At 45.6% G+C, this 25,035-nt stretch overlaps 2 protein-coding genes across 5 annotated transcripts in view; both read left to right on the top strand.

Annotated features, from left to right (window-relative positions):
* The first annotated feature begins 508 nt into the window (after positions 1-508).
* Positions 509-11,731, top strand: MAGT1 (magnesium transporter 1). Its single transcript, XM_063170334.1, has 10 exons — positions 509-601; positions 1,701-1,870; positions 2,681-2,798; positions 3,745-3,885; positions 5,324-5,464; positions 5,790-5,879; positions 7,093-7,156; positions 8,744-8,818; positions 9,248-9,338; positions 10,260-11,731. Exons 1-10 carry the CDS (start codon positions 509-511, stop codon positions 10,273-10,275), a joined length of 999 nt encoding a protein of 332 aa, XP_063026404.1. The 3' UTR covers positions 10,276-11,731.
* A 4,976-nt stretch (positions 11,732-16,707) lies between these two features.
* Positions 16,708-25,035, top strand: part of ATRX (ATRX chromatin remodeler) — a 69,637-nt gene continuing 61,309 nt past the window's right edge. For 3 of the 4 annotated variants that reach the window (XM_063170332.1, XM_063170330.1, XM_063170333.1), the window contains exon 1: positions 23,730-23,809. In XM_063170332.1, the coding sequence (XP_063026402.1) occupies positions 23,745-23,809 (65 nt within the window). In that variant the 5' untranslated portion in view covers positions 23,730-23,744. Of the gene's footprint in view, positions 16,849-23,729; positions 23,810-25,035 lie in introns of those variants that run through there. The other variant, XM_063170331.1, reaches the window with a different exon arrangement.

Genomic DNA, 25,035 nt, shown 5'->3' with positions numbered 1-25,035 from the left:
TGAACACAAATTCCTATAAACAGTAAAAAGTTTTGAGAGCTGGCGTGCTTGATTTGTGGAATACCACTAAGCGCTCAAGGCTAGCACAACTTATATAAATCAATCTCTCTCTGAGCGTGTAATTACTGGCTTGCTGCACACCGGGCAGCGAATCCGGTATGTTAGCGGGCAACACTGTCACCTGCCGGGAGCCCCTGTCCGGGTGAGCTGCAGAGGTGCCTTTGAGCCGCAGGGTTCTGTGACGCGGCTGAGGGATCCCCTCGGCTGCCATCACCTCCGCGGCTCCCGCCACACTTTCCTCCCTCAGGGCCCGCTCCGCCCCTCCCTCAGGGCTCGCCCCGCCCACCCCTCGGGGCTCCACCAATGGCACGGCTCCAGCTCGCCGCGCTCCCACAGGCCCAGCCAATCGAAGGCCGGCAAGGACTCTCGTGCCGGCGCCTCCGCCAATCGGGGTCTGGTAGGCGGGGCCTCGCCGCCGGCGGGGCGGGGCGGGCGAAGCGGGGCGGCCATGGCGGCGCTGCCGGTGCCGCTGCTGGCGCTGGCGCTGCTGCTGCTGGCGGGATATGGCGGGCCCGGGGCCGCGGGGCAGAGGCGGAAGGAGGTGAGGCTGGCCCGGAGCCGCCGCGCTGTGCCGGGCCGGGTTCTCTGTGAGCGGGGTGAGGGCAGGACCGGCCAGGGCCCGGCGGGGTGGCCTGGCCTCGCCTCACCCCGGGTCCCGGCCCTGAGGGAGCCCGCAAGGAGGGAAGGGCCTCGGTCCCAGGTTCTTCATTTCTTGTTAGGAGCACTGTACGAGTGTTGTCTTCCTAGGGTATGGGATTTACGGGGGGAAGGATGTGTGGTCTTTGATTGTAGTCGCTAATGTGCAACTTAATTCCACTCACTTGAGCTGCAGGGTTTAGAAAAATCCTCCTATATAAGTGTCAGTTGTATGTCAGAGAACAAAATTTTTTAAATTATTATTATTATTGTCATGGCGAGATTCTTGGGGCTGCTCTGTGCACGGTCAGGAATTGGACTTTGATGCTCCTACTGGCTCCCTTCCAATTCAGGATATATTATGATCATTTCCTGTAACTTATTTATCTAAATAAGGCTATTAATGAGTAGAGAAGTGCTTTATGATAAATGTAACATTTGTGAGTTTGTCAAACTAACGCCTCTTCTTATAATGTTATAGAATTGATTGTCTCCTGTTTAAGGAATATTTTAGTGTTGGGCACTCCTGAGTTTTTCAGATGTTTTCTGAATTATGGTTCTTTTTTTCCACCAGTGCTGAAAATGAGAGGTTGAGATTGGTTCCATCTCTGGTGGAACAATTTTTGAAAGCTGAAAGAGTTTGATGCTTAGTATGGCAAAAAGGCTGTGGAGGGGATGGAGGTGGTTGGCACACTTGAAAGAAATCCTACAGCTACAGTGAGGAGGGGCTGCTGAGCTGAGGGTCTTCACCAGCCTGGCCATGCTGAGGGCTTGAAGCTCTGTGTGTTACTGGGTGCTTGAAGTTGATAAATTATTTTAACACGACTGTCAAAAGCTTCTGTAGCCTTGCAGAATCTTACTGAGGTATCACATCACCCGGGCGGCATTATGGAAAGCAGTGCAGACATTTGTTGCATCAAATATAAAAATTTCTAAGACTGTCCTGTGAGACTGGGAAGAAAACCAAACAAACAACCCAACAATTGCTCTGACTTGATTTTCAGATGGTGCTGTCAGAAAAAGTGAACCAGCTGATGGAGTGGACCAGCAAGAGATCCGTGATCCGAATGAACGGAGACAAATTCCGGCGCCTGGTGAAGGCCCCTCCCAGGAACTACTCAGTGATTGTGATGTTCACTGCCCTGCAGCCTCACAGGCAGTGTGTTGTGTGCAAGTATGAGCTCCTTTAGTCCTGCATTAGAACCTGAAAGTCATCTGATCTTTGTAGGACACTAAATTTAAGAACAGGTTTGCGCTTTGACACAGGTGGGAGGAATGAACATTGGCAAGTTACAGTAGGATTGGCTTTGCAATTTCATGTGTGGGATGTGTGTGTAATGTGTTTGTGAGGAAACATACTCCTCTGATTTATCTCCCTCCTAATATACTCCGTGCTTTGCAGAAACAGTGTTTACTCTGGAGAAAGACACAGTGAAAGCTCAACTTTCCAAGCATAAGCTGCTGAAGAAATGTTTGTAGAATTATTGCTGGCCATGCAGCTTAAATGTTGTTTTTAATTAATATATTGCTTGACACTTAATTACAATTCCAATATCCTGGATCCTTAACTATATTATAGCTTTTCTGTATTAATCTGGAGGTGGCAGAGGTCTGTAAGGGTGATTTTTATACCTAGAAAGGGCACACCTGGCCACATTTGGGTACTCTGTGGACTGGCAAATCATGAGCAGCTGAGTTCCAGTTCATCTTTCATTTAGAAAGCTTGTGTTTGTGGACTCAACAAATCTTGCCCTTCCTTTTAAAAAAGCAGATGGAACTGCTTCCCCTGATGGTAGATGAGTGTCTGTGCTTAAATGATTTCATTAACACTTAAACTTTCTTTTGAGCCCCAGAAAATGAATGGGGTGGGTGTGGGAGGCACCCATGGATGGGGTGGGTGGGCACAGCTCCCTCAGCTGCTTTACAGCCTGCACAGCTGCAGTGGACAAATCCATGACACAGCCTCTCACTTGGTGTTTTCCAGGCAAGCTGATGAGGAATACCAGATTCTGGCAAACTCCTGGAGGTATTCCAGTGCATTCACCAACAGGATTTTTTTTGCTATGGTAGATTTTGACGAAGGCTCAGATGTCTTTCAGATGGTAATGTCTTTTTCTGTTTTTAGTTTGGGTTTTGGGAAAGAAAGTAAAATGTTAAATAATTTAGTGTAACAGTGAACAAAGGAATGAAAAGATAAAAGCTGTCACTCCTGAAAGAAAGATGGCCATAGCATGTTGGTAAGAGTATTAACAGAACTGACAGATGTGGAATAGGTACAAGGAGTGAATTGGTTTCTTTGACTTTTTTCCCTGGGTTTGTCTCCTGTAATAACTTATGGTGTAGTTCTTAATGGAATTATTCTGTGGTACATGAAGAGGCAAGATGGAAAGCACTGATGTCATTAGAAGCAGCTATTACAATTTTTAGATTACTAGAGAATGATAAATTAGGCTTTTGGTATTTCTTTTCAAGTACCCAGCCATTTTTCTCTTCTATTATCATTGTGTGACCACATTTTTTTTGTTCTCCAGCTGTGAGAACATTCCATGTACACTTGGAATTGTAGGTCACATTAATAGTTCATTACAGTCTTGCAGATGTTAACTTTTTTTTTTAAGAGGTACTAATCTCTATTTAACAGCCACACAGTTTAAGCAGTGATACTTTATTAAATGGAAGCTTTTGAACCGGAGAGTTGAAGAGAGATGTCTTTTTATTACTCTTGTTAATTTTTTCCTTAGTGTTACATTAAAAATGCATTCATCAAGCTATGGCCTTCCTAGAATGCCATATTTTAGAATTGTAGATTGTTATTTTGGAGGTTTTTTTATCAAAAGTAGGGTTTGGAGACAAAACAGATTCAAAAAAATGTGCCTGAAATACAGAAATGCAAGATGTGCGCTGCCTACTGTTTTTTTTAAAAAAGTCACAGCCAAGGAGTTAGCTTTGCTGATTCAGTAACAACATTGCAAGCCAGAAATGGCACAGAATTGTGTCATTAAATAGTCCTTTCATAGGCTGTATCCTGTGTGAACTCTCTCCCTGCAGCTGAACATGAACTCTGCCCCCACTTTCATCAACTTCCCTGCCAAGGGGAAGCCCAAGCGCGGGGACACCTACGAGCTGCAGGTGCGCGGCTTCGCGGCGGAGCAGCTGGCACGCTGGGTGGCCGACAGGACAGACGTCCACGTGAGTGCAGACAGCTGAGCAGGGCTGGCACCCCTTCCCTGTGCAGGGCCAGGACCCCTTCCCTGTGCAGGGCCAGGACCCCTTCCCTGTGCAGGGCCGGCACCCCTTCCCTGTGCAGAGCCAGCACCCCTTCCCTGTGCAGGGCCAGCACCCCTTCCCTGTGCAGGGCCATGACCCTTTCCCTGTGCAGGGCCGGCACCCTTTCCCTGTGCAGGGCCAGGACCCCTTCCCTGTGCAGGGCCATGACCCCTTCCCTGTGCAGGGCCAGCACCCCTTCCCTGTGCAGGGCCATGACCCCTTCCCTGTGCAGGGCTGGCACCCTTTCCTTGTGCAGGGCTGGCACCCTTCCCTGTGCAGGGCCAGCACCCCTTCCCTGTGCAGGGCCAGCCCTTTCCTCAGCACCCCCTTTCCTCAGCATCCCTTCCCTCTGCACCCCCTGTGCAGGGCCAGTACCCCTTCCCTCAGCACTCCTTCCCTCATCATTCCTTGTACAGGGCCAGCACACCTCTTTCAGCACCTCCTGTACAGATCCAGCACCTCATGTGCAGGGCCAGCACTCCTTCCCTCAGCACTCCTTCCCTCATCACCCTTTCCCTCAGCACTCCCTGTGCAGGACCAGCATCCCTTCCCTCAGCACCCCTTCCCTCAGCATGCCCTGTGCATTGCCAGCACCCCTTCCCTCAGCACCCCTTCCCTCTACGCCCCCTGTGCAACACCAGCACCCCTTGCCTCAGCACCCCTGTGCAGGGCCAGCACCCCTTCCTTCAGTACCCCTTCCCTCAGCACTCCTTGTGCAGGGCCAGCACCCCTCTCTTCAGCACCCCTTCTCTCAGCACCCCTGGGCAGGGCCAGCACCCTTTCCTTCAGTACCCATTTCCTCTGCACCCCCTGTGCAGGGCCAGGACCCCTTCCCTCAGCTCTCCTTGTGCAGGGCCAGCACCCCCTTCCCTCATCACCCCTTCCCTCAGCACCCCTGTGCAGGGCCAGCACCCCCTTCCCTCAGCACCCCTGTGCAGGGCCAGCTGGGGATCATCACTTGTGCTCTGTGCCTCCTGAGCAGCTCTAAAGAGCTCATCTACAAAATCTAGTTCAGACTCACAACTGCATCTTTGAATTTCCTCACAGCCTCTGTGCTGGTATTTTGTGTAATGCTGATTTGAGAAGATGGTAAAACTCATGTCCTTCCTTCTTGCTCTCTGTTCCTGTGGATGAAAAATAAAACAATCTCTAAATTATTGAACAGGGTAAAGTTGTGTAAAACTGAAGTTACAGTACTGGTGGAAGAAGCATTGCTTACCTCCTGAGTCAGATTTATTACCTAGAGAACACCTGTGTGCCTTAGTTTTTCCACTCAATGTGTTGTGGGGTTTTTCAGCAGGAGTGCAGGTATGATGTCTGATCCTGCTGAGAGAAAATAATTGCACTGTCCTCCACTCAGATCCGTGTGATGAGGCCCCCAAACTATGCTGGACCCTTGATGCTGGGGCTGCTGCTGGCTGTCATTGGAGGCCTCGTGTATTTGCGGGGCAGCAATCTGGATTTTCTCTACAACAAAACTGGCTGGGCCTTTGCTGCTCTGGTGAGTCACCAGGACTTTTGTTTCCCTGTGACACTGACTTTTGTAGCAGTTCAAGTTTTCAAAAGCTTCTGTATTCCAAAATTCTTAAAACTGGTTGAGGAAAAGGGAAATGAGGTACAATTAGTTTTGCTTTTTCATAGATTGATAATATCATATGATCTTAGTCCCTTCAGCTCACTGAATGCTTGATTAGATGCCTTTTGAACAAAGATAATGTGGGACAATCCTTAGCTTGTACATTTTGGTATGAAGAGGAAAAGATATCAGGTTAAATTAAAAATAAAAGAGAATCCTTATTAAACAACATTTCTTCTTTCCTTTTCAGTGTTTTGTGTTAGCAATGACATCAGGCCAGATGTGGAACCACATCAGAGGCCCCCCCTATGCTCATAAGAATCCCCATACAGGACAAGTGGTGAGTGCTGCCTTCACTTTCTTTTCTGCAGAATAAGGGTGATACAAAGAGACAAACCAGAGTGCAAATTCTGCTTTTGGCTTCTCTTTGTGAGTGAGACCAGCCTCTCCTGCAGTAAGCAAGGCAAATCAACATGTCTTGCACATATATTGTGTCTCCAATGGTGAAGGGATGTGATAGTTCTAAATCTTACAGCACAATGAAGGCACTTATAGGTTCAGTCTTAGATGCTAAAATTCCTGTTGCTGAGCTTGGCAATTATGTTTTAACCTGGTCTTGTTAACTCACCCACTCATCTCATGACTTCCATGTAAAACCATCTTTACTCAAGATTTTTGAGGTAAATTAATATCAAGTGACCACAGATTTATGAAGTCTCTTTCTTGGGAAAAATGTCTTTAACATTATTTGAAGTATACAGCTCTGTTCATAACATAGAGTGAGATGCACTGTGAAAGTAGTCCCAGTGTTCTGAGAGCATTGCATCTGCTCAGGGGCTTACACATCACATACTGGCATTTTTCATGTTTTTACTCAGGGAATTTATTTGGAATTAATTTGGTGAAATGTCCTTTTGTGCATGGTTAGATGGGTCAGGCCCTCTGTATTCTTCTGTAGAAAATGGATGAAACTTTTTTTTCCTACTTACAAACGACATCACAGCCATAATAAGGGTGTCCTTTAGGGATTAAAAAATGGTATTGTTCCCAAATTTCAATTTTTCTGTTAACCCAGAAGTGAAAGAGATTCCAAGTGCGTGGTTCTGGAGCCAAGTGAGTCAGGTTCACACAGAGATTGAAGGGATTGCCCCTAAGCTAAGCAGCAGTGTACTCAACCTAAGAATCTCAGTCAGGGAATGGATCAGATTTGGATCACACTGGGATGCAGGAGGGACTAATCTTGTGATTTTTCACATTCCAGCCTGGTTGGATTGTGAATCTGGACCACAAAGGTTGTAGCTGCACTTGCACTTGCTGTAATCTGAATGAGGCTGATTGTGCAGGGTAATAGAAGAAGGATCTTTGCTTCTGTTGCAGCTCCCCCAAAAATCAGTGATCAACAGCTGAAATTGTTCGTGCTCCAACTTCTGCTCTCTCCTGAAAAAAAAACAACAAAACAATGCAAACCCCAGTTCCAGCTCTGTAGCTGTTGTTAATCATGTCAAAGTTGTCTCCAGTCTTTTCTAAATCTAATTACTCTTTGTCTCTTACAGAATTATATCCATGGAAGCAGCCAAGCCCAGTTTGTGGCAGAAACACATATAGTTCTGCTCTTCAGTATCCTTCCTGAGAGAGGCTTGGGGTTGGTGACAGATTTTTGGTCAGCAAATGCTGCTGCCTTTTCTGTGGTGCTTTGTCATGGTTTAATTGCCACCTAACACTGATGCAGAAGCTTGTAAAACCTTTCTGCACTGCCAACTGTGCTTTTCTTTTAAGTTGAATGGAAAAATATTTACTGCTTTCTCACCTTCTTATTTAAGTACCAAGCTGAATACATCACTAAAATTGTGGATCTCTTTGGAATCAGAAGATTCTCCAGGATACTCCCTGCTCCTCTGTGCATGTTTCTTTTCAGTGTCACCTATTTCTTGCTTTGGAGTTGAATTCATTCCTCTATCACTGATCTTTTATTTCTTTGCTTACCTTCTTATAATCTTACCATTTGTTCCTACTAATGCTGCAGGATTTTGCCATGCTGTCAAGAAAGGCAAGTGGAAATTTTCAGATTGAGAGCTTTTACTTTTCTCATTTGTACCAAAAATGCTTCTTTGGGGTCTTAAGAATACTTTACAATTCAGTGTTCTGGTTTTCTATTCCCACATGTATGTCTTTGATCCACCATTTGCAACTTTGGTCATTTCGGGAGCCTTTCTTCTGTGTCTTGTCACCTGTATCAGCATTCCTTTATTTTTTATTCAGGATTTCTTCTATTTAATTTTTTTAATTTAAAACAAGGACTTAGATGATAACTTCTGATCTTTTTTTATTACTGTATTTTTGATCCACTTGGTCAAATTCAAAGTAGAAACTTTTTTGTTGATATTTATTTGTGTTATTGCTGTCCATCAGACCCAACCCACCCATTGCTGGAGACATTTTAAATCATTAAATTTGGTGAGGTTTCTGTGGGTTCAGGAAACTTTCCTGCTGTGCTGAAGGTGGGCTGTGTCTGAAATGGAAAGATTCTTGATGGTCCTGATGCAGTCAATGATAAGAATTTTTCCTTTCAGGAGACTTGGGACTGGCCATTAGTAGTGAAATGGAATGAAATCTTTGGGATTTCTGTCTTTCTTTCCACTGGATTCACTACTTTGCTTTACAAGGATTCATTCTTGGCAAACATCAGGCCTTTTGTGTTGTCTGTGCTTCTTTCATTTTACAATCTTCTTGTTTTATTTTAATTTGAAGAATTAGAAACGAAATATTGCCACTTGAAAGACAGCCTTGGATGTTGGATTAAATACTGCATGTGTTTTGTTTGTTCTCTTGGCTGAGTGAATGCAGAAGCTGAATTCCTTTGGGGATTTTCCAGTGGAGAACAGCAGTAGGAGTGGACCAAGCTCTCTGGGAAGGAATGCTGCTGCATTACAAGCTGAGATAATAAATGCATGGTTTTCATTTTGCCTGAAGACTTTCCAGTTTATATTTTAAGCTTTGCATTTATTTTCTCCTAAAAGCTGACGTTATGAATGTCTTTCAGTTGTTCCTTTTTTCCCCTCATATTTGCTAATTTGGCTGGGAAGTGTTTGATTTTTCCAGTGAGTTTTAATGCCCCAGGTATGGTGTGGGAGCTGAATTTAGGGGATTAGGAGTGTTGTTTTGAGTCTCTTCTACTTTGTTGTTAGCCTTAAACAGCATTTGTAGATGGTGGAGTTACTTTAGGAATGGTCCTTCTCCATGAAGCTGCTACTTCTGACATGGATGTGGGGAAAAGAAAAAGTAAGTACTGACAGTTTGCTCTCTGAACAAAGGCATAGTGAAGGTGTTTGATACACCCTGATTTAACAGAAATGCTTTTGCACTGGGGGGTTTTGTTCTCTCCCCACCTCTAAGCTGACAGAACCATTTGGATTTTTGACAGTTTTTGGAGTTGCTTAGCAAACTGCACAATAAATCCTTTTGGCAGATGGAGAGAGATAAAGATGCTTTGCAGTGTTTTGCTAGTAGGGAGAAGAAGGGACTTTTTCTCAAAGCACTTATATAAAATTGATGTAAAATTGATGTTAATTCATATTTCTCAATGACACCAGTAGAGCTCTCATCTGACCAAATCTGTAAACATTGCAGAAGGCTTTGGAAAGCTGAGACCCTGAGGTGTTTGCAGGGGCAGCTGCCCCATCTCAGCCTCTCCCTGTGCATCTCTTGCAGTTATGTGCATTGCTGGCATTGGCTTGGTGGTGCTGTTCTTCAGCTGGCTGCTGTCTGTCTTCAGGTCCAAGTACCATGGCTACCCCTACAGGTAAGGCAGCCTGGGCCCTGCAGCTCTGCTGCCTCATTTGGCAGGAAATACTCCTCTGAAAATGCTCCACTGGCTTCTCAGAGTAGCAATATTTGTTGATAAAATCAGCAGAAGTGAGTGTTTCATGGACATCATGATTTTTCAATCTAACCAAAGCAAACCCTACTTTTCATGTCATTGCATGTTATAAAATATTTGTATTTTCAGAATATCTCAGCCAGTTTATACTCCCAACAAATGTTTTTTTTTCTGTCTTCCATATTCATAAATCTTCATTATTAATCCTTCTTTGTGAGAACAGGGAGGATGCCTGATGCTTTAAAGCTGCCTTCATTTGGGGATTGCTTGTGTAAGGAGTCCAATACTGTTAGTTGACCACTTCTATGAATGTCTGACTAGTACAGACACACACACCTTAGGTGTAATTTCTACCTCTTATGCATTTTGAAGCAATAAGTACATGTTAAAGCACCAGTTTCTAATGATTTCACCATCTGCAATGAGCTGAATTTGTCTATAAAGCTAAACCCACAGACAGATATTATGCCTTCTCTATGAGAAATGTGTTCTCATTTAAAAATATCTAAATAATAAAACCTGATATTTTATGAAGGCTTTTCTCAAGAGCAAAAGACAGCTGAAATTATTCCCTGTTTAATAATTGCTTAGCTTTTATTCTGGTTTCTGCAATGGTCTTAGGTACCCCTGCTGACTTTATTGAAGGGAAGATGTGGTTGTCTTTGGTTTTGAGTTATTAGAAACTCATTTTTAAGTGAGTTTTTTTGGACAACTTTTGTTGTAGCAGCATCAGGCCCATTTCTCACTCTGATTTTCTTGGTATTTATAAAAGCTAAGTGGAATCTTGCACAGCTTTGTTTCTTACACAATTAATAAGAATGTTTGTTATTTTGCTCTTTGCAGTTTCCTAATGAGCTAAAGGATTGCAGTCTGTAACATCAGGAAGGTGCTGGCTCTGAACTTGGATGTGGTGGAATGAGGAGCTCAACATGTGTGGTTTGTGCTACCTCTGCTGACACTGAGACAGTTAAACACTGAACCAAAGACAATGTAGTGCCTTAAATACAGCAAGCAGTTTGCTCTGAAGGACACAGAGTGTTAAGATGCAATCTCTCTTTCATAAGCTTTACATCTTCTTAAGCAACTCTACTTCTAGCAAAATTCAGAACATAATGCTTAAAACTACATTTCCATGGACTAACTAGAAATGGTACTTTCAATTCACTTGGATAATTTGTTTACCATGGTTTGTTTTTTTTCCCTTGAATTATCCCCTTATTTCCTGTTTGTACATAGCAGGTGACAGCAGCTTCTCTGTCATGCCTTTTCATGGTTGAGGAAACAGCTTCATGTACCTGGAAATCTTTTCCTTCAGCCTGTGTGCAACCCTTGGAGCATGCTCCAGGTTCCAGTGTGGAATGTGCAAATCCTAGAGCTGTGTCTCATTTTTGAGAAGAGTTCTCAACTGCTGTATGATGCAAGAGGTTGTTTCACAGATGAAGGGGGAGTTTTCAACATGTTGAACAGTTATTCGTTAGTTAATTTTTTCTTTGCCAAATGCTGAAACTGCAATGTTTTAAGTTGTAAACTTCACTCAAAGCTGGAAAAGAAATTCTTAGACTGGCCAACACACACACTCTTAAAAATATGAACTGAAAGTAAAAATGTAACTCTGTATGTGTTGCATGAATTCAAAATTGCTAGTTGGCCTTCTGGTTACTGCCCAGAGCCCTGGCAAACGAACAGATGCCAGATTTGTGGTCACTATATAAGTTCTTGCATTCTCCACTTGTTTTCTCCACATTTTTATCCTTTGGGCAGAGATGTCTGCTCCTGGGATAAATGTTGTTACCCCAGGACACACTTGATAGCCTTACAACTGAATGCATGTGCTGCTTGCTCTCCCCTTTTGTTCTCTCACCTCACAAAGATACTTTGCCTTAAGAATTCTTGAGTGGAAGACCTTGTGCCTCAGCAAGAACTGTTGTGCAATTCAGCAGTTGTACTACAGGAAATCTTTGCAGCCTGATTCAGTAACACTTCCTTCCGTAGGCTCTGCTGCCCTTAGAGGTTCATAGGCAGAGAGAGGCTTTTGTCTCCTGCTTCTGCCTCTCCTCTCAAGGGGTCACAGAATCTGTGTTTGAAATTGAATCTCAGAAGGGATTGTATCACTCCAAGCAGAATGTTATTCTTATGCAGTTTTGCTGAATTAATACACATCTCAAAGTGCCTTAACGTTGCTAATTTTGTTGTTTGATGTTTCAACTGTTGAGATGCATTTTTTATGCCATACAGAATGATGAGCCTTAGTGGAATGGATAAATTGTGTGCCTGACTGGATTTTGGACAAGTTTCAATAAAACTTTTTAGTCTAATCCATGCTCCTGTGTCTTTTGAACTTTGACATAAAACAAGCCAACCTCTTTTCTTCCACTGTTGTTTCACAGCCTGTCAGTATAGAGAGTGACCTGAATATGGGTGAGTAGACTGAATTAGTAGCCTGTATGTGTTTATGTGGAGAATTACATCCCAAAATGTCAGCTCTAGAGAGATGCTCATGTAGCCAGCTGATAGTATAAAGATTACATGATTATGGCTTGTCTTTGACAGCTGTCATGCTGTGAAAATCTTGGATTCCTGGCGTTCTAGACAGATCAACTCCTGGCGTTTCTGGAGGCGGAATCTTGTTAGCATTGTAGATTTGCCTGGAACAACTCAGCACTGCTGTGGCTTGTTTTCCTGCCCAGCTGGTAAAATGCTTCCCATAAACTTTTCCAGTTATAATTTGTTCTGTCTTTCTAAAACCACCCAGTTCCATATTGCCTAAGTTTAAACAGTCACACCTCATGCAGGTGAATGCTGAATTCATGTTCACCTTCCACTTGAGGTGGCCATGATGTTGAGAGTTTGGGATTTTCCTTTTTTCCCCAATGCTGAGATGAAAATAATGCTCTTTTTTTACCACAGTTTTTCTGCTCTCCAGGGTGAAACTGAAGTGCAAGGAGGAGGAAACAGGCGTGGTAGTGGAGCAGAAGATGGAGTGCTTGCAAGGACCAGTGGCAGGTTTAGAGAGGATGAATTCTGGCAAGGTTTGACTTGTGCAGCACTTGGTTCTGGTTGGTCCCCAGGGTGATTCTTGGTGCCAGGGCCACTGGCACCTCACTGCCTGGTTAATGCAGCACAGCTGGGGCCAGAACAGCACAGCAGAACAAAGGTGGCCAAGGCAACACATTCAAGATGTGCTCTGGGGAAACTGGGAACTGCTGAGGACATCTCCTTTAGAAAGGGAGTCATTAAATAACTCAGGAGTGCCCTGAAAGCTCACTGTGAGAGAACACTTGTGATGAAGGGAGGAAATGGTGTATTCTGCAGCTGAAAATGGACTCTGTGGTTTTGGTAATGGGGCTGGCCTCAGTCAATGCTGCTTTTTGCTGCTTTTGAGAAGGAGCTGTGGTGTGTTGAGAAGATATTTTGGAATAATAGCTCGAAATAATTAGGGAGCTCTCTGCACTAAGTGCAAGGCAAGATAGTAAATTTAAATGGATTAACCTGTGTAATGGTTTGCATTATGTACAATTTACTGGATGTTCCTGCCTTCAGACCATTCTAGTGTTCAGCACAGAATGTGATTTTCATGAGGCCCTGGCACAGGTGCCCAGAGCAGCTGTGGTTGCCCCTGGAAGTGTCCAAGGCCAGGCTGGGCAGGGCTTGGAGCAACCTGGGACAGTGAAAGGGATGAGCTTTAATGTCCCTTCCAACAGAAACTATTGTGGAATTCTGTGGCAGTGGTGCCTAGTGGTCACTCCTGCAGCTGAGCCTTTCAGAGCAGCTCCACGAGCTCTTCAGGGCCAGAACTGCCCTGTCCTCCAGCAAGGCTGAAATGTGCCCAGCACTGCATCTGCTGTGCTCTTGGTGCTCATGCCAACAACCTTAATTAATCCCCTGCTGGTGGTGGCCATGAGGGTAAGAACCAGTTCAGCCTCTGGGCAGGCAGGGGTGCCCATCCATGCTTGGGGAATGTGATGAGATGATGGCTGGCTGGGATTTCAGGAGGGAAATGTGGGTGTTTTTATGGTCACAACCACTGGGAGTGTAAGCAAATGTACAGCCAGGTTTGTTCTGAGCCCTCAGAACATAAAAACAGCAGGGATTTTTTGATTCCCAGCAAATCAAAGAGTTTTAGAAGTACTAAAGAAAATCAGCTTAACCTTCAAAACATTTGGAACATCCAGAGAAAATCAGATGTGTGAGTGGCTTCTGCTTGTTTGAGTGTGCTGCCCATGACATCAAATGATGCCAAATCGTGGAATCTTGTAGCCACACTTGGTTGGGAGATGAGAACAGTGTAGTGTTCCTCCAGGGGCTGGTGGCAGTGCTTTGTGTAGTTTGTTCTAAAAAATACCCATTCTATAACAGAAAAAAAACCTGAAATCAGGTAATTTAAGAAGTTAAAATAAAGTTGTTATTTAAGAAGGTAAAGTGCTTTCATCTGCTGTGAGAAATAATTCTCACAAAGGATTTGAGAAAGTACTGGCACTTGGTTTCTGTGTTGGACCTTGATGTTTGCTATTTGCTCATGCTGGAAAAGTTTAATTCTCAACTCCAAAGCACTGCTCAAGTGACTCCACACCATTCCTTTGGAATTCCTAAGGGGAATAGAGCAACAGCAACACAAAGAACAAACCCAGGCCCTTGAGTGAGCATCACCTGTTTTCAGTTTTATCATGCTTTTTCTCTGAGAAATAGAGAGTTTCATTGCATTAACCTGTTCCAATTAATGCCTCAGATCTTGATCATTCCTACAAAATTAATTTAAGCATAGCTTTTTATTGGTCTGGATTAATTGTGCTACTTTTATCACAGATAATAATACGAAAGAGATGTATATGTAGTTTGTATTTCTAGGTCAGGAGCACATCAAATTATTAAAATATCCTCTTGTCAGTTGATAGCTATGCATGTCTTTCAGCCATGTTCCTTAAAAGTAGGCTAATATGTGCTTAAGAGAACTAATTGCTATCATTATGAAGAGAAACAATGGGTGTGATGAGACTCTGCAGTGGTTTGTCCTGCAAGCTGAGCTCTGGATCCTGTTTTTGCCAGGCTGTTGGAGCAGGGGAAGGCTCCTGGTGCTGGGGAATTACCTGGGTGCATTACCAGGGCTGCTGGATGGGAAATGTTCCCTGCAGATGCACTCAGTGTCTGCCTGCTCACAGATTTCAGTCTACAAAAACAGCCTGTGCTTCTCCAATCTGTTTTTTGACAGCTTCATGATAATCTCAGGTTTTGTCTTCTGGAGTAATTGCTGGGAGATGGGAGCATTTCCATTTTTACTTTATCTTGACCTTTTCTCACAGTAGGAATCCTTTTACATCTGTGACTTCAGATAGAAGTTATGAACTGGAGGCAATTAAATTTGGGTTTTTCAGCTGCTCTCCAATACCTTCCCCAAGGAAACAGTGAAAGAATAAAATATTACAGAGCAATAGTAATAAATCTATGTTATTCTGAATCAGTGGGATATTAGTTGGTAATGCTGACTAAATCCCTTGAGGAGGAAAATGAATGTTTTGTGTTCTTATTTTAATCACACAGTTGGGATCCTAATGCAGAGCTAAGACTGGGTAATGCTTCCTGTTCCCTTCATCTCTGGTGGCAGAGCACCTAGAATGGCTTTTTTCAGTATTTAATGGAATTTGTGGCAGTCAGTTAGTATGGATTTTTTTCCTCCTAAAATCAAGTGGGAAGGCAGGTGATGCTTTGGTCCTCTCCAGCATGAGACAGAGTTTGGTAACAGAGCTGCTGCTAAATCTGCTCTCTGCTATGAGTGAATTCAGCAGATACAGGGGGCAGCTTTGGGTAAAATGTTACATTTAAAACAAATTGTGCTCAGATCTGTTTGGAGAATTTCCCTGGGAGATGTGTAAGCTTGGATGTGCTGAGGTGTGAAAGTGCTGTTGATTCTATTATCACAGAATGAGATGGGTGTTAGGGGTGATTTGCTTGGGTATTTTCTCATGTTTCATACATTGCTTTATGAAACCAGGTGAGTAGGTATGTTTTTGGGATTTTTTTAGTTTCTGCAGAAAAATATATTAATTTTCAAAACTGGTTTTCTTTACAGTATGTGGCTAGTGCTTGTCACCTGTTTCAGATTCTGTGTGGTACTGGGCTTGGCTTTGGGAGCCTGGTGAAGCCTGCTGAGTTCAGTCATCTTCTCACAAAGCCTGCAAGAACTTTCCTTTGAAGAGGGCTGCATTCCAGTCCCCCTTTCACAACCTCTAACATCTGACAGGAGTGTAGGAGCTGCTAGTACCAGCAGGCAAAATTGTCCTGGCACACTTAGGTGTAGCTGCCAGTGATGCATTTCCTTATCTGAGAGTTTTCTTATCAAAAAGGAGAAGTTCTACCCAAGCTGGGCTGAAGCTGCCCCAGGCAGGGTTCCTTGGGGCTGTGTGTGGTTTATGTCATCCCTGTCCTGCTGTCTTTGTGCTTGGAGAACTCTGCTCCAAGCTTGCCTGTGGGCTTGGAGTTCCAGGGCTGGTTCCTGCAGAGATGAGGGTCCTGCTGGTGATCCCCATGGAGGAGGAGGGTCAGGATGGTGATCCCTGGAGGGGCTGAGGGTCATTCTGGTGATCTACAAAGCAGGAGGATCACTCTGGTGATACTGTTGAAGGAGGAGGGTGGTTCTGGGGATCCCTGCAGAGGAAGACAGTTATTCTGGGGATGCTCATGGAGTGGTTTTGGGGATCCCTCCAGAGGAGGAGAGTTGTTGGGGATGCTCATGGAGCAGGAGGGTGGTTGTGGTGCTGTTGGTAGGAGTTTGGGCACATGCTCCATGTTACTGGTAGTAAGGATGATGTGTCTGAACGCTGTGATTCACCTGCCGTGGGAGGCTCAATGCGACCCAAGGCCACCCTTGCGATGGGGTGGCTCCTGTCCTGATGTGACACTGGCTCCTGTCCTGTCCCCGCTGTGACACCGGCTCCTGTCCCGGTATGACACTGCCTGTCCTGGTGTGACACGGGCTCCGGTCCCCGCTGTCCACCCCCGGCACTGTCAGCGCTGGGCTCCCGCCGCCATGGCCGCAGCCGCGCGCTGGGGCCCCCTGCCGGGCACAGGTGTCAGTGCACTTTGTTACGAAATGATGTCACGGGCTTCGGTCCATGACGCCGGCGTGACGTCAGCCCCGCCCCAGCCAATCAGCGCGGGGAAGGTTGGGATGGTGACGTAAACTGCCCTAGCAACAGTCGGCGCGGCGCCGCCCAATCAGAAAATAGCTGTGGGCGGCCGTGAGCCAATGGGAGGCGGCGGAGGAGGACGGCGGCAGGAGGCAGGTCCCCTCGGGCTCCCTCCGATAAGATGGCGGCGGCGCTGGCGATGGCGGCGGCCGTGGCTTTGTCTGCGCTTAGCGCCTGAAGCGCGGCCCCGGCCCGGGCGGCCGCTCCGCTCCGAGCAGCGGCGGCGGAGTCATGACCGCAGAGCCCGTGAGGTACGGCCGGGCCGGGCGGCTCCGCGGCGGCCGCGCGGGGTGGGGCGGGGCCGGGCCCGGCGCGGCGCAGCCCTGGCGGGACGGGCGGGAGGCGGGATGGCGGCGGGACGGGCGGGAGGCGGGATGGCGGCGGGACGGGCGGGAGGCGGGATGGCGGCGGGACGGGCGGGAGGCGGGATGGCGGCGGGCGGGCAGCGCCGCGCTCGGCCTGGGCGGCGGGGCCGGGCCCGGCGCGGAGGGCGGGAGGGACCGCGCCGTGCGGCGGGAAGGCCCCGGGGGCGGCCCCCGCCCCACGTGCGAGCGCGGCGGGAGCTGCGCCGGGCCCCCGCCCGCGCCTCACGCCCGGCGCAGGCAGCGGCCGCCGCCGCGGGGCCGCTCCGTCCGCCCGCCCGTCCGTCTGTCCGTCCGTCCGTCCGGCCTTGTGGCTGGCGCGGAACGGCAGCAACCGACAGGCGCCCGGGAAGCTGGGCTGGGAGAGAGGCGCCATGTTAAAGTGTTAATAAATAGTTGTCTTTGTGCGCTTTCGGTTTTGTGCGGATCCCCGGGGCTCCGAGCCCCGCCGTCCATCACCCCCAGACACCGCGTGCCCGGGGCGCTGCACCGGCCGTGAGGGGCTCAGGCTCGGCCCTCACGCTCGGCCCTCACTCACGGCTGCAAACCCTGGTAGGGAAACAGCGCTGTGTGTGTCCCCGGTGCTCGGCACCCTGGCTTTACTGCTGAGCCTTGCGGAAAGTTTTTGCTGGGGTCATTTATGTGTATCCTCACCTCCCGCCTTATTTTGAGCAGTTCATAACAACTGTGTCATTTTCGATAAAAGTTGAAGGGATAGTGTTTTTTTTCCTCTTTTGCATTGCTTGTTCTTGAAGCTTCAACACTTCCAATGAGGAATGTAGAAGAAAGAGGTTTCTGATGATTATCATCGCTGTTGATGTTGATCACATGCTGATGTAGGTCATGAGCGTTGCAAATACACATTATTCGGTGCATGACTTCCCAACAGTTAGCAGTTTCTTCTGCATGTATTTTTTCCTTATTTTGTAAGACAGAGATGGTCCATCTCTCATCCTTTCTCCTCACTCCCACTTTCTCCCCTCTGTGTTCTTGAAGTGCTTTGACACTTTAAACAACTTCTTTTGTTGGACTGTTTATTTTGTTGTGTACACTGAAGTGCTAATTAAGGAGCTCTCTCCTTTTTCTTTTCCAGCTCTTGAAATCAAGTGTAGAGTTTTATTTTTGTAGAACAAAAGGATCTGAGTTACTAATATTTATGATCTGGTTTGGAGTCACCATTAGTATTGTATATTCTGAGAAATGCCCTTCCATTTGGACCACTTTACTTTTTATTTTATTATGATTGTCATATTTTGTTCTCTGTTGTCCATAATCTTGTTTGGTTTCTTTTGAACCACTGGTCTGTAATATACAAGGTTTGCATATTTTTTCATTTCCATGTTCCTATGTTGTTATTAGTACCACAGTTAATGTTACTAGCGAGGGGATGCTTTGGACGAAGAGGACACAGAAGCTCATACATTTTCCATGTAATTCTTAGATTACCTGCAGAGAGGATGGGATGATTTCAGATTATTGGTGATTTTGCCGGTCAAAAAGCACGGACAGAACAGGTCTGAGATGGTGTGCAGTCCTTGGGTGGGATCTGCCCACAGAGCAAGCAGCCCTGTGACAAACAGCTTTTTAGTAGATGGGCATAACAATTTCCTTATGCACCAAACTTTCCTTCTGTTCATGAGCTCAGTTCTCATTCAGTTTAAATGTTTGTTACAATTCCCATCCCTGTAGAGCTCATCTGGAGCAGTTTGTAACTCACCAGATCTGTGCCAGGAGCTGCACATGGCCCTGGCCATTGCATGGGCTTTGCCTTGTTGCCCAGTCCAGTTCTTCCTAAAACTGGAGGTGGAGAGAAGGAAATGAAGAAGAAAAACACACCCTGTCTTCCTCTTTTGTTTGCATTTGCCACTGAGACACACACTGCCTGAGTTTGTGTCACTTCACCCTCTGCTCTCTGCAGTTTGTCCCTGTCAGAGGTGTGCAGAAATAAAGGAAATAATGGGGGGATTGCTCTTACAATTATTGGGAAGAGCAAAAAACTTTATTTGGATGGAAAATTTATTCCCAGCACTTGTGGAACATTGACTTACAGTGTTTCAGAGGAAAACCATCAATCCATACTAGTCTGCTCCCAGAGAAGTTTTAAACTTTTGTTACAAGAATATTTTTATTCAATATTAAGATTCTGGGGGTCCCTCATGTTCTGAATGAGAAATTTAGAATGATGAAAACTGGAGTAACCTCCTAAGAAACTTTTTAAAAGTGCTGCCTCTGTAAATATTTATAAAGATGCCTCAATAACTTTTGCCCCAAAAACTTCTCTTTTTTTCCTCATTGTTTCCTTTTCAAGGGGAGGAATTTTTGTCATAGTGACCCAAACTGTTGCTGCCAGTTCATACATTGTACAACATAAGCACAGCAATAGGAAAAGAAAACAAATTTGGAATTTTCCTCACTATCTGGTAGTCAATGAATATAGTTTGTTTGTTTTTTTTTTAAAGTTGGCAAAATAGGCTTAGTTCTCGGGGTTTTTTCTATTCAGACTTTTCACCTCATGTTGTGATATTGGTCACTTGGTTTTAAGGTTTTTTATTAAATTGTCTGCATTTTTGAGTCAGTTGTGTTCTGAGTGATATTGCAGGGTTGTTTGAGCTGTGTTACTTGATGCCACAATGATATAATTGGAAGTAAGTCAACACCAATCTTCTGTATTCCCTGAAGGGACAGTGAGAGTTCTCTGTCTTCCACGCTGTTCTGGAATGGGCATGGGCAGATTCTTCAGCTCTTCCTGAAGAAGAGCAAAACTGTGTCATCTTCAGAGCCAGCTGTGCCCCAGAACCAGTGTCTGCAGCACTTAAATGAAATTAAATTACTGCAGAGACTTTGTTATTTCTGGTTCTGTTCAATACTGTCTGTTAGGGCTTTGCAAATTTTTTATCAGGGTCTTTATGGGGCTTAACTGAAGATATCCTAATTTTGTAGGAAACAATTTGGTGCATCAGAGGGGTGTGTAACACAAATTCTGCAGCAGGGTGACCTTAACATTGTGGGGATTTGGAATTCTCAGTTTTCTGTTATAGATTAACTCCTTGTACCCTCTGCTTGAAGGGTGGAAAAGAGACTGTTTTTCATGTGCTTATACCTCACCAAAAGAAAATATCAAAGTAATGCTAAAATGTGCTGTGTTCATCATAAAACCAAATGCCTGCAGCTTGTGACCAAGTACATTTTAAAGTGGATTACCAGCAGGGTCTTTTCTGAAGGGAAAGCCCAAGGATAGTGCTGAGCCTCATGAAATCCCATTTTGTATTGCTGGAGCTCAGCTCGTGCCTGCAGGTGATCTGGAGACATGAAAGAGTTCATGGATGGGTCAGTGGCAGGTTGCTCCCTTGGAGTGGCAGCAGCAGAAAGAAGAAATAGTAGAAATTCAGTGGCAAATATAATGGAAGGGTTTATGTTGACTGTAAAAGAGGTGAAGTGTCCTGATTTATTTGCTAAAGGAGAAGCATAAAGCTTTCAGTCTGTGATGAAATGTAGTTGTCACTCAGGGTGGGTGATGGATTGATTTGTCTTGGGGTTTTTTTTTGTTAGAAAAGGAGTGAAACCTTGAAAAAATCAAGAACTTGATGACACAGGTTGCTGACCAATGTCAGCTGCAGTGCCATTGAAGCAGTTCATTTGCAAGCCCAAAAGCTGCACAGTTGTAGAAATTTCTGTCTGAGTGTGTCCAACTGTAGGTTTTAATAGGTTCAGCCTAGAAGCTTTGGGCAAATGCATCTGTCCTATAAAGCAAGACTAAAAAATAGGCAATAAATTTGAGACTGAGGTGGCTTTTGTCTTGTAAAATGAAAACCTGTGCTTGGGATGAGCTACGGCCCTCAAAGCTGTGACAGAGAATGTGGGAGAACTGAAGGGCCAGGCTTTGATTCTCAGCAGAGTTGGTACTGAAGGAAGTTTTGTGGAGAGCCTGTGATCAGCTTCAGGGAGCAGAAAGCAAATGAAGCAAAAGGTGTTTTTGGAGTTAGGGAGCCTGATGCTCTTGGTCATGGGGCCTTCCCTTCCCTTCCCTTCCCTTCCCTTCCCTTCCCTTCCCTTCCCTTCCCTTCCCTTCCCTTCCCTTCCCTTCCCTTCCCTTCCCTTCCCTTCCCTTCCCTTCCCTTCCCTTCCCTTCCCTTCCCTTCCCTTCCCTTCCCTTCCCTTCCCTTCCCTTCCCTTCCCTTCCCTTCCCTTCCCTTCCCTTCCCTTCCCTTCCCTTCCCTTCCCTTCCCTTCCCCATTTTAAATACACCTTGGTTTGTGTGTTGTATGTGCCAGACTAATCTTCCTTTCCTGATTCAGCAGAGTAAGGTGTGTGCACTTCACATGATTTTTGTCTCACGAAGGTGAAAATGTTGTGTTTAGGTTTCAAGTGGCAGCTCCAGTCTTTCTCAGCTTGCAGGGTGTTTCACCATTGAGGTTACACTTCAGTGTGGCATTGAAACCAACCTAACAATGAGATTGTTTGTCTTACTTTCACCTTGATGATGTTGCTTGTTTCGGTTTTTTGAAGATCTCATTAAAGAAAAGGTTAAAAACAAAGTTTTTGTTTTCACTTTTTAGTGAATGAAGTGTGATAACTCACAGCATGTGAACAGAAAGAAATAGTGTAATTTTCCTTGAACAGAATAAAGGGTCTCTTAGTGACTTTGAACTGTTGCTTTCTCATTTCCCTTGTGTGTCTGGAGGAAGATAATTCTGTTTACTTGTCTGAACCTGTTATGCTGTATTTCAGCTCCAAAATTACTGCACCCACATCATTTGAGTGTCTTCAACTGCACCAGCTATCACTTGATTAAGCCTCTGTGGATTAAAAGTCAGTTCTAAACAAAGTTAAAAAGTGAGTGTGTGTTAACAAAGTGTTGGGTGCAGAATCTCTGATGAAGTGCTGGATGCCTCCACCCCTGTCCAGTCAGAGCTTTGGTGTTCAGGTGTTTTCTGATGTGTCTGATGCAGTCAGTTCAGTGTGGTAAATTCCTCCTGACACAAGGGGAGCGCTTTGCTGTCATCATGGTCAAACCCAGGCAGCTCAGCCAGCAGGGCTGTGGGGTCCCTTGGAGCCTGGCTGGGCACTGTCCTGGTGTCCTCCTGTTCCTGAGGCATCTCCAGAGGTGTGGAGTGCAGGAGGGAGGAGAGCCCTGGCTGTGGGTGGCACCAGGTGTGTGCAGGGTGGGAGGGTTTGTGTCCTTGGGCAGCACAGCTGCTTCATGCCAACACAGCCAGCTTGTGAGAATCCTGAGTGTGAAACCTCACCTGGTGTGGCAGAATTGGTGTGTCACTGTAAGTGAGGTCCAAAATATGAATCTGATCTAGGACTTACAGTGTCACATTGCTTTTACCTGCAGAAAACCATTGTTGAGTTAAACAACAAACACTGGGATCAAGTGCTCTGTTTTCCCACCATTATAAAATCATATTTTACTTGTGCAAGTAATACAATGGTAGGCTGATTTTATTTTCTGGTTTTATATTTTTTCTGACAGAAGTAGGTTTCTTAGGACATGGCAGGTATGGTGTGTTCACTTCATTTTTTAAATTGGGATAAGAAAATAAAACAACTCCTACTGGCCATTTTTCCCTCTTTCACTCTTTTCCACAACTTTAAGTTATTTCATTTATGTATGTTCAGCCCCAATATTGGCATATTTTATGTAAAACAACAATGTAGGCTCTACCTTTGTAACTGAGCTCTTTGAACTGGGCTAATTCTATCTCTTTCCTTCTCATCAGGAAAAACTTTTATGAAGATCAAGGCTTAGGAATAGTCTCTGTTCCCACCATCCTAAATAAAATACTGAGAGTTTTGCTGTGGGTTGTTGGATTTCTGCTGTTCACACAGGGATACAGGCTGAGGCAGAGGATGGCAGTCTGCAGACCAGAAGTTTAAAAGTACATCTGGTTTTATTTTTCTTTAATTATTTTTCCTAAGGATTGTTTAATTTTGGCTGCTTAATAGTTGTTCTGCAGTGTTTCAGTTTCAAAAGTGAAAAATGACTGAGACTTAATCTGAAGCAACTGTAAACATGAATTGAAAAAAAAACTTGTGCCTTGAACTATGTGAAAAGTTTAAACATAGAAAAATCTTAGACAAGTGTTGAATTTCAGGAAGACACATGGTTAAAAAAAGCATCTTTGTCAACATTGGGATAGATAAAAGCTGGAAAGGACTCCTGTGCTGCTTTCAGGAGCCACTGAAATGCACGAGGGACTTGTTTAGAATGTTAGTTGGTAGGTGTTTGTTTAAAGAAAATGCAGCTTTCCAATTACTGTTCCAGATGTTGACAAGAACTGGGACATTCCCCACTTCCACTTTTAACATGTCTTAAGAAAGCAAACAGAAACTGAGTGCAGGAACGAGGGTTTCAGTGCAGTTTCATGGTTTGCTGCTGAGGTGGTCAGTGCTGCTCCTTGCACCTCCCTGGTTATGAATTTCATCACCTCACCTGCCTTCAGAAGAAATATGATCATGTGAATGTGTGGCAGGTTGGATCCAAATGCAAAGTGTTTGTTTGTTAACATTTTATTTGTCCTGGGTGATGTGCTTTGCTTTGGGGAGGGGCAGTCAGCAGCTGGCACAGGGGTGAGGTCGTGGTGGTTCCCTCGGTGTCACTGCCCCTCCTCAGCTGGGCAGGGCAGCGAGGGGACATTGAAAAGTTCAGGTTGAGATAAGGACAGGGACATCACCCAGCAAGTGCCATCATGGGTAAAACAGACTCTGCTTGGGGAAATCAGCTGAATTTATTGCCAATCAAATCAGAGTACAGTAATGAGAAATAAATCCCCAATGTTAAAATGCCTTCTCCCCATCCCTTCCTTTCTCCCAGGTTCAACTTTACTTCGTTCTCTGCCTCCTCCTGGTGAGCAGTGCAGGGGGTGGAGAGATGGGAGATGGTTCTCCATGGACTTCTCCCATGTGGGTCCTTCCCATGGGCTGCAGCCCTCCCTGAGCTGCTCCAGCGTGGTCCTTTCCCATCCCAGGGGGCTCTGGAAGGAGCTGCTCCAGCAGAGGGTTCCTGTGGGCTCACAGCCTCCTCTGGGCATCACCCTGAGCCCCTGTGGGGTCCTCCTGATGCCTTGGGAGGCTCCTGGAGCAGAGTTAAAGGATTAAAGTAGGGATTTATTAAAAGGCCTTCACAGGATTCACCTTGGGCAGCACAAGCGCCCAGCCAGGGCTACACCCAAGCTGGATGAGGGCCATGAGTTCTCACACTTATAAATTTTGGTCCATTTCCATATTGGGATTAATTGTCCAGTTCCAGCTCTGGGTTAAGCAGTCCCATCCTCCCAGTTTGCTCTCCTCAATTAATTCTCTGTTGTTTGCACTTTTTGGGGCTGAAGCTGCAGTGGTGTCCTTGGCTCTAGCGTTGGAAAAGAATTGTTTTGTGTGACTGAGCTGTGAGGAGAACTGCTAACACTTTATATGAAGCTCAGAGTTACATACTAATGCAGTACAGAATCTGGGAAATATGAAAGCTGAAATGTAAGGCTGCAGCTGGATCTCTGCTCTCCTGTGGGCCCCCGTGGGCTGCAGCTGGGTCTCTGCTCTGACCCTGATGTTCCCTCTCCCCTGGCCTCAGTGTCTGCAGGGCTGTTGCTGGCACACACTGGCTCCTCTCTCCCTTTTTTGGGAAGGTTTTTCCCTTCCCAAATACACAATCCCAGAGGCACTGTGGGCACTGCTGATGGGCTCTGCCCTGGCCAGCAGTGTGTCCCTCTTGGAGCAGGCTGGTGTTGGCTCAGCTGCACATGGGGGAAGCTTTTGGCATCTCTGCCCTCAAGTTTGTCACCCTTGGAGCCCCCCACTACCAAACCTGGCCACACAAACCTGCACAGGTGAGGGCATCCAGGGAACAGCAGCTTGGAATGGAGCATGTTATGTCTAGATTATGACACAACCTGTCTGGCTCTTTATTTATTCTAATTATTTATGGACTCATTTATAGGTAATTTGCCTGCTCTGGATGTTTTGTTACTGTGTAAGGGCCAGGCATTTATTGTTTGCTTTAAGAGCACTTGCTGTGAATGTAGGTGAGGAATGGTGCATTCCAAGGTAGCTCCCAAGGTCACAAATCAGGTTCATGGC

Source organism: Melospiza melodia, chromosome 16 (genome assembly GCF_035770615.1).
Source record: "Melospiza melodia melodia isolate bMelMel2 chromosome 16, bMelMel2.pri, whole genome shotgun sequence".
NCBI lineage: Eukaryota > Metazoa > Chordata > Aves > Passeriformes > Passerellidae > Melospiza > Melospiza melodia.
The sequence above is the reverse complement of the archived record's forward strand: the minus strand, read 5'-3'. Positions and strand labels throughout refer to the sequence as shown.

Bases quoted from the DNA above. Each gene is read 5' to 3' on its own strand.
- MAGT1 (XM_063170334.1), top strand. From the start codon at position 509: ATGGCGGCGCTGCCGGTGCCGCTGCTGGCGCTGGCGCTGCTGCTGCTG. The intron at 3,886-5,323 runs GTGAGTGCAGAC...TCCTCCACTCAG, and splicing joins CCGACAGGACAGACGTCCAC to ATCCGTGTGATGAGGCCCCC. The intron at 5,465-5,789 runs GTGAGTCACCAG...TTTCCTTTTCAG, and splicing joins GCTGGGCCTTTGCTGCTCTG to TGTTTTGTGTTAGCAATGAC.